Genomic DNA, 12972 nt, shown 5'->3' on the forward strand with positions numbered 1-12972 from the left:
TTTCCGCCTATTTTGAAGCTAGCCAATCAATAATTTCTGTATTTAATTTCCCACGTATCCCAGGTTTCTTCTTCATTTTTGACGTGTAAATTTTAACCGACCAATAAAAGGTTATGGGTGTGGCTGTTTCATTCAGGAAATGTCTCGAATCTTCCACGAGGGTTTAAAAACTGCTGATTTTCTGGTCTCCTGGCCACTCGTACATCATCTAGCTTAGTGTGTGGATATGTAGCAGGGGGCGGGAAGCGCCTCTTTCTTCTGGAAGCAGCTCTTAAAAAGGTAATGGCCGTTTAACACCTTTTCTTGCTAGCTCAGCAGTTTAACTCGCGGGGAAGGTTCGAAACCCTTAATATGTAACCGACCTTCTTAAATGAAAATCCCATTTCAGTCTATGTAAAAAATACAAATCTCTTTAACTGTAAAAGCGGGGATAGAGAGTGTTTTACCCTCTCGAGTTCCTCTTCATTTTGAAGTTGAGGTGACTACGTTTTCATAACCGTTTCTTCTCTTCCTTAATGTATTAAAGTTTTCTCATACGAGTCACCTCCCTAGCTTGGGATTAGCCCCTGTGTAATCGGCCTAGCGCCACGTAGGTTTTAAAATGTGTATTTAGGAGTGCTAATTCACGCCTCCATTCCTTTTTCGTTTTGGGCCATTTAAATTAACCTAGTATTTGTCCACTAAGGCCCAGTAGATTGGATACGATATACCCCTGTTTCTTTATAAGTTGTGCCTTGATGGCAGTTTAGTGTAATAGTCTGTTATTGCCTTTAATAGGCTTGAAAGATTGAGAGCGGGTCAGCTCTTTATGGTGTTGTGGTAAAAGTGCCTTAGAGAGGCTTGAGATGTGAAGTTGGGAGCAAGTGCTCCGTGTAATGAGGGGTTTTCTGCCCTTTGGTAATTTGTGGTTGTGAGCTGAGAGCTCAGAAATTGTTAAACTTTGGGGCTCCTAGCCCAGAATTTGTAAAATCCTGTTAACTTGTGCTTTCGTTTGTAAAGTTGCATTGTACCTGATTTTTCTTTGTTATTTCACCTAGTGAAAATTGTTAAATCTTGTTATCAGTTGAAAATATAACCTTTATTAAAATTTTAAAATTCATCTTTCGGACTTGTAGTTAGACCCATTCCAGCCCGCACCTTCTTTCACCTCTGCTGATCCACCAAAACCTCGGAACAATAATAATAATTGCCTTACGCCCCACTAACTACTTTTACGGTTTTCGGTGACGCCAAGTTGCCAGAATTTAGTCCCGCAGGAGTTCTTTTACGTGCCAGGATCGAATCTGCCAAACTGGAGTCAGAAGGCCAGCGCCTCAACCGTCTGAGCCACTCAACCCGGCATGGTGTTGCTTACATAACCAACCCCCATAGCACTACAGCCCTTGAAGGGCCTTGGCCTACCAAGCGACCGCTGCTCAGCCCGAAGGCCTGCAGATTACGAGGTGTCGTGTGGTCAGCACGACGAATCCTCTCGGCCGTTATTCTTGGCTTTCGAGACCGGGGCCGCTATCTCAACGTCAGATAGCTCCTCAATTCTAATCACGTAGGCTGAGTGGACCTCGAACCATCCCTCAGGTCCAGGTAAAAATCCCTGACCTGGCCGGAAATCGAACCCGGGGCCTCCGGGTAGGAGGCAGGCACGCTACCCCTACACCATCAGGCCTGCTCGGTGTTGCTTACATAGTGGTACTAATCTTAGGTGAAATAGACCCACGGTGTACCACACATCATGGCCCTACCCACAGGCAACACATACCCATGGTAGTCTTCATATAATGGTACTACTTCCATAGTAATTCACCCCACCCAATGATACTAATCACAGACTCAGCTGGAGGCAGTAACGGTACGAGTTTCTCAGGTAGTAGTAATTATTGCTCTAAAAGGGAGCAGAACCTGGCACATGTAGTATATTGTCTTATGGTTCCGGAAGTCTCATTACTTGATCGCCTCCTACGACAGCCAGGGTATACCGTGGGTGAATTCTTCATCTGCATCCCCCACCAAAAGGGGATGACATGTTTAGAACATTGTTTACACACGGTGACACTTCACTATTTTTGTCAGGTACATACACACTGTAGCCTAATACTCGGAGGAGCCATTTTCGCAATTAAAGTAATTTTCACGAGAAAATACCAACGCAGAAACATTTCTGCTTTAAATAATTCAGCTTTACCCGCAAAGTAGAAATGTCTACGACATGCAACAGGCCGACAGCAACTGAACTTATGTAAGACACACACAGAACATGGATAAGCCGTGCGGTTAGGAGCGCGCGACTGTGAGTGTGACCGGGTGTGGGAATACTGAAGCTTCTTCTTTGTGAATGTGAAAAATAATACATCTGTTAGTTTGTAAGATATATCCCATTTTACATTGCAAGGTGAGCAAGGCTTCATTGCATTTCACGCTGTTATACGTTTCAAGGTGTCTTAGCTAAGCTCTGGGACATTTTGTTGAAATTTAAAGTGCTATTTATAATAGCGTCATATCTCTACGAACCTCGGGACGGGAGTATGGTACTGCAAGCACTATCTCGTCCGCCTCTGTGGTGTAGTGGTTAGTGTGATTAGCTGCCACCCCCGGAGGCCCGGGTTCAATTCCCAGCTCTGCCACGAAATTTGTACGAGGGCTGGAACGGGGTCTACTCAGCCTCGGGAGGTGAACTGAGTAGAGGTGGGTTCGATTCCTACCTCAGCCACCCTGGAAGTGGTTTTCGGTGGTTTCCCACTTCTCCAGGCAAATGCCGGGATGGTACCTAACTTAAGGCCATGGCCGCTTCCTTCCCTCTTTCTTCTCTATACCTTCCTATCTTCCCATCCCCCCGCAAGGCCCCTGTTCAGCATATCAGGTGATGCCGCCTGGACGAGGTACTGGTCATCCTCCCCAGTTGTATCCCCCGACCCAGAGTCTGAAGCTCTAGGAAGCTCCAGGAAGCTCCAGGACACTGCCCTTGAGGCGGTAGAGGTGGGATCCCTCGCTGAGTCCGAGGGAAAAGCCAACCCTGGAGAGTAAGCAGTTTAAGAAAGAAAGAAGCACTATCTCTTGTATTTCTCTGTAATTAGTTGGTGGATCCATTATTGAAGTACATGCGCTTCATTTTCGATCATATGGACTGGTACAATGTCGATCATAGACGTTTGCATTTTTTTCACTGCAGATACCACACAGGAGGTCATAGAAGGAAATTTATATGAGATGGTCAATTATGCACCTTCATTGATCTCCAGTCAGCTGGTTATTGAAGAAAAAGGACCCTTGCCTAAAATCCCCGAGACTTCTTCAAACAGTCAACCCAGAATGAATTATCGTCCTACCGCCGAATGTAATGAATGACTGCAATTCAGTACTAATTCAACACCAGATAATTCAACCATTATAGAAACTGCTTCAGCGTCAACTTTTAATGTTAAAAGCACTGCATCACCAGACGAATTTATGAAACATATCTTACGATCACCTGAAAAGAAATCCACGCCAAAAATATCTTCATCCCATTTAATATCAGGTCAGCATTTTCAGATTGTTAAGTTCAAAAAAACTCTTTTAAAAATGGCACTAGCTCAAACATAAATAAAGAAATAATCGGCATGTCAAGCGCAATAAATCTTCAAGATGATACATCTCAACGAGAGCATTCGAAAGACAACCAGTGTGGATCTGTAAGAATTACGTGATGAAAAAACCGTGGATTCATTGCTAGGGCTGCAATGCGTGGTATCATGAAATATGTGTTGAGGGAAAAGGAAAAGGATATTTTGAATATGGAAAATGTGTGTGATCCAAATTGTACCTTGTGGGATCAGAATTGTACCACGATCAAAGAGAGGCTCTTCTGTTCCGTGTAATTTTTACAACGAAGATTTATTTAAATACTATTATTAATAATATGTGCCATTGTTTAAGTTGGCTACTTCATTGTGAACGTAAAAGAATATTGATAGTACTGCAAGTGAAGTGTGAGTGCAAGACTAATTGATTTTTGATCGTCACACCAGGCAAATGCTGGGGCTGTACCTTAATTGAGGCCACGGCCACTTCCTTCCAACTCCTAGGCCTTTCCTATCCCATCGTCGCCATAAGACCTATCTGTGTCGGTGCGACGTAAAGCCCCTAGCAAAAAAAAAATTTTTTGATCGAAAATTATTCGATTAATTCTACTATTCCTTAATTTTACCTAACGATCTTTTCGATATCGTCAACGCTATAACATAGTATCGATACCACTAAAATATCGAAACAAAAAATTCGATGCGGAAATATCGAATATCGATAGGAACATTATCGATATTTATTCAATTATAGAGAAATTCGGCCGCCTCTGTGGTGTAGTGGTTAGCGTGATTAGCTGCCACCCCCCGGAGGTCCGGGTTCGATTCCCGGCTCTGCCACGAAATTTGAATAGTGGTACGAGGGCTGGAACGGGGTCCACTCAGCCTCGGGAGGTCAACTGAGTAGAGGTGGGTTCGATTCCCACCTCAGCCATCCTCGAAGTGGTTTTCCGTGGTTTCCCACTTCACCTCCAGGCGAATGCCGGGATGGTACCTAACTTAAGGCCACGGCCGCTTCCTTCCCTCATCCTTGCCTATCCCTTCCAATCTTCCCATCCCCCTACAAGGCCCCTGTTCACCATAGCAGGTGAGGCCGCCTGGGCGAGGTACTGGTCATACTCCCCAGTTGAGTCCGAGGGAAAAATCGAACCTGGAGGGTAAACAGATGATGATGATGATGATGATGATGATAGAGAAATTCGTTTCACTACTCTATTCTTAGGACAAAATTAGAACTGCCCATGGGGAAGAAGTTGACCCCGATAACTCGATCAATGGCCTTATGCTTAATGTGTGTGTGTGTGTGTGAGAGACAGAAAGTGGGGGAAGTTTTAAAAGAAAACCTGTGCAGCATTCTATTTTTATATCAGACAGAGACCAATCCAATTCTACATCACATAGAAGGTCTTAGCGGCTACGAATTACAGCATAAAATAAATTACATCTGCAAAAGTGAGGATATTGTTGAGTAGTTTTCTAGTTTTCAGACATTAACAACTCCCGCAATAACTGGCCAAACTCAATGATATCTGGAGAAATATTTTCAATTAAATACAGCTTTACACAGAATAATCACTGCGTTCCTAGGGACGATGTTTAGGTGTTAGTTGTTCTTCCTTTGTTTTGCCCGACTAACGTGCGTGATTGAACTCACTTAGCTGATGTCGTTGTCTTTTTCTTCTCCCAGAATCTCTTCACCTTCTTGCGGTGGCTTTTCTTGCAGTGCCCTGACCAGGTTTTGTTCGTGGTAGTGCGTGGTTGGTGTGTAAAGCGGTGATTGTCGACTAATTTTCTGAACTTAGATCTGTCTAACACAGCCTATTTCCTGAAGATATTTTCCATCTTCGACCAGCCAATTGTATTTTACTTTCATTGAGAGAGTGAGGTTCAGAATTCTTTAGGTCAATCTCTGATTACTCATTCTGAAAATATTTCCGTAAAATTTCAAACGTCTTTCCGAAATGTAGGCCTGTCTGATATTTCTCTAAGTGATTTCCTTATCACCCAGATTCCCCCTGTTCAGACGGTCCAAAAAATTCCTTAAGATTCTTCTTTCTTGCTTTTCTACAACTTAAATGGTTGATCAGTGTTTTAGATGCATATAGTGCTTCAGGTTTGATTACAGTGCTGTAACGACTTACTTTATCATTTCGGTTTTAATTATTATTATTAATAATAATATTATTATGTAAAACTGATCTGCATTTAGGGCTGTCACTGTGGTGGCAGCTTCCAGATTAATTGTTTAACTAACATGTTCTTAAATGATTTCAAAACAATTAGGAAATTTATCGAGCACCTCCCTTGGTAAATTATTCAAATTCCTCTTCCTATTAACGTACATTTGCCCCAGTCTGTCCTCTTGAATTACAACTTTATCTTCATACTATCTGATGTACCCGTGCTTCTCTACGGAATTTTCAGAAAGACTTTCTTTGTGGTTTTCCCAACTGAAGTCAACATAGATAATTACAATGACGTCAGTAGGAATGGCGCGATTAAAATAAATGCATTCATATTAAATACTCGATAAAATGAAGAACCACACATTATCTCACTTTCAACTGATTTACTATGCTGCCGATCTAACAGTCCAAAGTTCCAGAGGTGGAATGACCAAGCCGCAGACAGCCGTGATCCGTGAACACTCTTCGTCTTTTATCGAAGGGGGAGGTGGGGGTTGGGGGTAGGTGAGTATCGAATAGTGGAGAGTTCCAGGGCAAAAACTATGCACTTTTACTAATCGGTTTCCTAGGAGTACACGATGAGTCGAAAAATCTCAATTCACTACACTGGCGGCGGAAAAGTCTATCTAATTTGGACGCAAATTTTTCAAACACAGGATTTCAAAATACTGTACTAGATGTATTTCTGTTTCTTTTCCTGAAACAAATAGGTAGCAGGTTTAGAAGAAATGTTTCCGAGAAAGATTGTGTACGAACGTCCGCGGACAGATACGGAAAAGCATGCTAATACTTCACTTCGTTTTTTCAAGATGTTCAAGTACGTCAGCCTCGTGCCGATAGATTTATTGGCACGTTAAATAATTCCGGTGGGACAAAATTCCGGCATATCGGCGTCTCTGAAAGCCGTCAAAAAGTAGTTAGTGAGACGTGAAAACAATATTATAATTTTTTTTGCTAGTTGCTTTACGTCGCACCGACACAGATAGGTCTTATGGCAACGATGGGATAGCAAAGGCCTAGGAGTTGGAAGGAAGCGGCCGTGGCCTTAATTAAGGTACAGCCCCAGCATTTACCTGGTGTGAAAATGGAAAACCACAGAAAACCATCTTCAGGGCTGCCGACAGTGGGATTCGAACCCATTAACTCCCGGATGCAAGCTCACAGCCGCGTGCCCCTGATCTCACGGCCAACTCGCCCGGTATTATTATTATTATTATTATTATTATTATTATTATTATTATTATTATTATTATTATTAGGGAAACAGACTGTGCTTTAGGGCTATGGTGCTGAACGGATGTATAAAATATTAACGTACCTACTACAGTATGGTGGAAAAGAGTATCGACACCCGAGATCATAGTTAATAAAACGTTTATCCTTTGTCCCACATAGAAACAAACGACACCAGAATTTAGATTATTTTCTTCTACGTTTAATTTTTTGTAGTAGAAATTTTTATCGTACCCAGTTAAAATTTGAACGCAGCTTGAACAAGAAAAATGCCGGCATTTTTTCCATTTCCAACGGAGTGCTCACTTTGAAAATTCATAACTTAAAAAGTATTGATCTGATCGTTACCAAACTTTAATACGCATTAAAGAAAATTTTTGATCTGTATGCCAAGATTTTATTTAATCTAATATTTGTAAAAAAAGTTGTTGTAAATTTTGTGAAACAACATATGCTCATTGCTGGGTAGTGTTGCTCTGTCAAGTTGCATGGTCAGATGAGTCTGCCGTATTATCGCCTTCAAACTTTTATTGTTAGTGTTACGGTAATACTTGTTACCTATGCCTAAAACGATTGTCATATTTTACCTCTGTTTACGTCATATTTCCTAGTTTTAGGGCATATTTACGCGTATATTTTATACTTTTTAGGTCATATATTTCCGAACCTTACTACTTTATACAGCGTGACATTATCCGCAAAATGTCTTATTAGTAGCACTAGGATTTTGATGACTTAAAAATGTTTTAAAATGATCTCTAATATGACTGCAAAAATCCAGTAATGATCCGAAAAGTTTAAAACATGACATAAATTTTAAATGAAGTTTTACAATCAATTTATTAATCGAGCTTGTATAGCCTACATTTATATTACGCACATTATAATGAGCTTTCGGGCTCTTGCTACTTCAAGAAAACAAGGGTGCAATTCTTTACGTTTCACAGAGAACTTCAGAAGAAAATCTCCAGTGCACGCGAGGAACATTTCTCAGTTGAAGGTGGACATTTCCAAGAAGTAAGAATGAAGTTTCTTTAGTCCCCAGACTGACAAAGCGTTGTGAAGATTCTCAAGTCTTCGTATTCAAAGTTGTAATATAATAATGGCGTATGGCCTCCGGAGAGGCCTGGTGCGGCTCTTTTTCTAGTAGACGGCCTGTTAGGTGACCTGCATGTCTGTGAAGATGAGGGCCCTGCCTAGGATGATTTTTAATGTTGAATACGCCACACACACCCAGCCCCCGAGCCATTGGAATTAACCAATTAACGTTAAAATCCCCGACCCGGCCGACAATCGAACGCGAGACCCTCTGAACCGAAGGCCAGAACGCTGACCATTCAGCCAACGAGTCGGACATTCAAAGTTGTGACATTATCCAATACTACACGCGTAAATGGTTCAAAATTCTCAAACATTTAAGAAAATGACTCAAAAAGTATTATATAATAATGTTATTTGCTTTACGACCCACTAACTACTTTTTAAGGTCTTCGGAGACGCCGAGGTGCCGGAATTTAGTCCCGCAGGAGTTATTTTACGTGCCAGTAAATCTACCGACACGGGGCTGTCGTATTTGAGCACCTTCAAATACCACCGGACTGAGCCAGGATCGAACCTGTCAAGTTGGGGTTAGAAGGCCAGCGCCTTAACCGTCTGAGCCACTCAGCCCGACTCAAAAAGTATTTAAAACAGTCTAATAAATTCCATAAAATGACCAAATAATGAGGTATAAGTTTAGAAAGTGACCTAAAACTAAAAAATTAAAAAAATCAAAAAATGACCTAACAATTTAGCATTTCTACAATGGGAAATATGATCAGGATTTCTGTAAAGTTAGCAATGTCTGTTGTCAGCCAATTAAAAGATGACATAATATGACATAATATTAGTATTATGTAAACCTACCTGCTCCCATAACTTGTTCTTCCTTAATCCTACGGTATTAGGTTTGCAAAGTGCACGGAATCCTTTGTCCACACGCCGATTATGTCAGAGTCAAGAGGAGATATTTTTTCAGGTTGCACTTCTCGCTAAATCAAAGATCACCGCTACAGTGTGCACAGTACGTACCCGCAGAGCGGTACACACACCACCTCAGCACGTTGAGAACACGGCACTGATTCACAGTTGCTGTGGCGTGTGCCAGCGCTGTGTCAGCACATACTATACTGTAGTAGACCAATACTTGCTCAGACAGGTCAGGGATTTGTTTTGGTGCTCCGTCAACTCATTGATCAGCTACTCCTGGCTTCCGATTGCAGTCATTAACCTTTTCACTTCCCAAGTTCTTTTCGTCCTTATGCATGTCCCATGCCAGATTTTTCTGGATGTTTTGACAATGGCTGAAATAGACTAAATCTGCTTGTATTCGCAGATGGTAGCGGCGATTGTGAATTAGGCCAAAATTAGGCACAAAATTAATAGACGACAAAAAGTATCCTGGTTTGTGAGATTTCTTTTTGCTAGTTGTTTTACGTCGCACCGACACGGATAGGTCTTACGGCGACGATGGGACAGGAAAGGGCTAGGAGTGGGAAGGAAGCGGCCGTAGCCTTAATTAAGGTACAGCCCCAGCATTTGCCTGGTGTTAAAATGGGAAACCACGGAAAACCATTTTCAGGGCTGCCGACAGTGGGCTTCGAACCTACTATCTACCGTCGCCATAAGACCTATCAGTGTCGGTACGACGTAAAACAAATAGGGGGAAAAGTCAAATTCCTGCTGATAATGTCAAGCCTTGTCTGAAGAAAGCGGGTGCGTCACCATGCCCATGTCAAATAGTTTTGGAGTGAATGAGTGGTGGTGATGATTATTGTTTTAAGAGGAAGTACGACTCGTCAACCATTCCTTTATTAACACTAATCAGAGTGGAAGAATGAAAGGGGTCCGACACTCCAAAATAAAAAATAGAAGCTTTTCTGAGAAAATCAAGTGATCATGGCCATCCATCAACGGCTGTTAATTTCAGATGAAAACCAGCCTTAAGACATAGTCTGTACGGTTGCTAAGTAACATTGTCTGGCCATCCATCCATGCCTCGCATCTCATCTTCGCCTGGCTCAATGGCTAAATGGTTAGTGTGCTAGCCTTTGGTCACAGCTGTCCCAGGGTCGATTCCATGCCAGGTCGGAAATTTTTACCTTACTTGGTTAATTCTGGTAGCACGGGGACTGGGTATACCTGTCTTCTTCATCATCATTTAATCTCATCACGACACGCAGGTCGCCTATGGGAGTCACATCAAAAGACCTTCATCTGGCAAGCCGAACCTGTCCCCGGACACTCCCGCCACGAAAAGCCATTTCATTCCATCTCAGCTTGTACGGTTGCAAGGGTTATATTTCCGTCACACTAACTTCCATAACGCAAATTTACAGAAGATCCCCAGCCACAAGACAAATTTATGTCAAAATGAAGATATCGGCCAAAGAAAAGCAAAGACCACGGGGGGCGTGAAAATAAAAGACTTGAATGATCTAATAGCGCCGGAGTTGGAAAAGAACAAGAGATGACCAAGGGAGGTCGGACAGGATAGATTAAAGTGAAGAGCCTGGCACAAGTAAGTGGAAGCAATGCCAGGACTCAGCTAAGGGCCCCGTGATCGCCAGCCCAGGCTCTCAAGTTGACAATCCCTGGGGCCCCTTTCAGTCACCTCTTATGAGAAGCAGGGGACACCGTGGGTGTTAACTGCCCCAACCCACAGGGGGTCTATAATACATGAGGCTTAAATTGCGGTGTCATTGGTACGAAGGACTACTGTAGACTGCATGGGTTAATATTGTGCTAATGGTGCTGGAAGGTGCGGCCTAGGACTTAGATAAGAAAATTGCTGGGAGTAGACTTACTTTTGAGACCGACTGTGGTTGTCTGTTTGGTAATTCCAGAATTGCGTCCAGGCGTCATGATCTCTCGGAATTGATCGCAAGGAAAAGTGTGCCAGTCCATATTCCATCCAGCTTAGTCACTTTCTCTGTAAGAAGGTATTCAATCAACCTGGTTTGAGGACAGGCCAGACTAACTCTAGCGCCTGTTAATTTATTTCCTGGAAGCAAAGGTCATTCTCAGCAATATTTTCTTGAGAATTCACGCCGTCCACATCTCGCAACTAGGGACGTCAACAATATTTTATTGCAGTGGTGCTAACTTAAAGCCGACCCTAAGGTGTAGTGGTAGCGTGCCTCTCAGCGGGAGACCCCGGGTTCGATTCCCTGCCACGTCAGGGATTTTTACCTGGACCTGAGGGCTGGTTCAAGGACCACTCAGCCTACGTGATTACAAATGAGGAGCTATCTGACGGTGAGATAGCGGCCCCGGTCTAGAAAGCCAAGAATAACGGCCGAAAGAATTCGTAGTCCTGACCACATCTGCAGGCCTTCGGGCTGTTGAGCCATGGGGTTTAGGTTTTGATGCACTTGTTTTTCGTGATCGGAGCCCGGATTTCAAGTCAGTAATAGATTAGAATGCAATTATGCTATGAAATGAAATGTCGTATGGCTTTTAGTGCCGGGATATCCCAGGACGGGTTCGGCTCGCCAGGTGCAGGTCTTTCTATTTGACACCCGTAGGTGACCTGCGCGTCGTGATGAGGATGAAATGATGATGAAGACAACACATACACCCAGCCCCCGTGCCATTGGAATTAACCAATTAAGGTTAAAATCCCCGAACCGGCCGGGAATCGAACCCGGGACCCTCTGAACCGAAGGCCAGTACGCTGACCGTTCAGCCAACGAATGAGTTCTGCATATACATATATTAGGGGTACGGTCCATCAGATACACCTGGAGTTTATGCTATTCTTGCTACGTTACGGAACAACGCCCTAGAATACACTTCCTAATAACCGAATTAGTTCGCATTCTAACATATAATTCGTTATTATTATTATTATTATTATTATTATTATTATTATTATTATTATTATTATTATTATTATTATTATTATTATTATTATTATTGGAAGCCGTTCTGGCTCAGACGGCAGAGCATCGGCCTCTCAGCGCTGCGCTCCGTGGTTAAAATCCCGGTCATTCCATGTAATATTTGTGCTGGACAAAGTAGAGGCGGGACAGGTTTTTCTCCGGGTACTCCTTTCATTCCAGCAACACTCACCAGTATAATTTCATTTCAATTATCAGTTATTAATAATTGCCCCAGAGGAGTGCGACAGGCTTCGGCAGCCGGCACAACTTATATCCTGGCCGCTAACTGGGGGCTTCATTCATTCCATCCCTGACCCGGTCAAATGACTGGAAACAGGCTGTGGATTTTCATGTTATTATTATTATTATTATTATTATTATTATTATTATTATTATTATTATTATTATTATTATTATTATTATTATTATTATCATTCGCTGCCCTACTCCAGTTATAAGCACTAACGTAGATAACGTCCAGTTTTACGGCGAGATGCCCTTCTTGACAGGAACCCTATGTGGAGGGATGTATTCAGTACGGTATTGCGTGTTTGTGTTGTGGCTGGAAGTGTGACGTGTTGTGCATAGATTAAGAAGTTCATGAAAATCCAGCCGCCGAGCTAGAGGAGAATGCGGAAAATGTACCTGACCCGTCAGGGAACGAACCGATGACCCTCTGAACCGAAGGCTGCTGCGTTTAGTAATCAGTCAAGGAGCCGGACTATTATTTATTTATTTATTTATTTATTTATTTATTTATTTATTTATTTAATCCTTTTACCCTCCAGGATTGGTTTTCTCCCGGACTCATCAAAGGATCCCACCTCTACCATCTCAAGTGCAGTGTCTTGGAGCGTGATAATTTCAATCGGGGATACAACTGTAGAGGAGGACCGGTATTTCACCCAGGTGGCCTCATTTGCTATGCTGAACAGGGGCCTTGTGGGATGATGGGAAGATCGGAAAGGGCAGACAAGGAAGAGGGAAGGAAGCGGCCGTGGCCTTAAGTAAGGTACCATCCAGGCATTCGCCTGAAGCAGAAGTGGGAAACCACGGCAAACCACTTCGACGATGGCT

General features: G+C 42.7%; 1 protein-coding gene across 2 annotated transcripts in view; it reads right to left on the bottom strand.

Moving 5' to 3' along the window:
* The window catches only part of LOC136872212 (protein THEM6), a 259347-nt gene that overhangs the window by 193187 nt on the left and 53188 nt on the right, over positions 1–12972 (bottom strand). Inside the window, exon 1 of one of the 2 annotated variants that reach the window (XM_067146045.2) lies at positions 8879–9074. The exons of the other annotated variant lie outside the window; for it this stretch is intronic. Within the exon in view, the coding sequence (XP_067002146.1) occupies positions 8879–8888 (10 nt within the window). The 5' untranslated portion in view covers positions 8889–9074. Of the gene's footprint in view, positions 1–8878; positions 9075–12972 lie in introns of those variants that run through there. 2 annotated transcript variants of the gene reach the window in all.

Source organism: Anabrus simplex, chromosome 1 (genome assembly GCF_040414725.1).
Source record: "Anabrus simplex isolate iqAnaSimp1 chromosome 1, ASM4041472v1, whole genome shotgun sequence".
Lineage (NCBI taxonomy): Eukaryota > Metazoa > Arthropoda > Insecta > Orthoptera > Tettigoniidae > Anabrus > Anabrus simplex.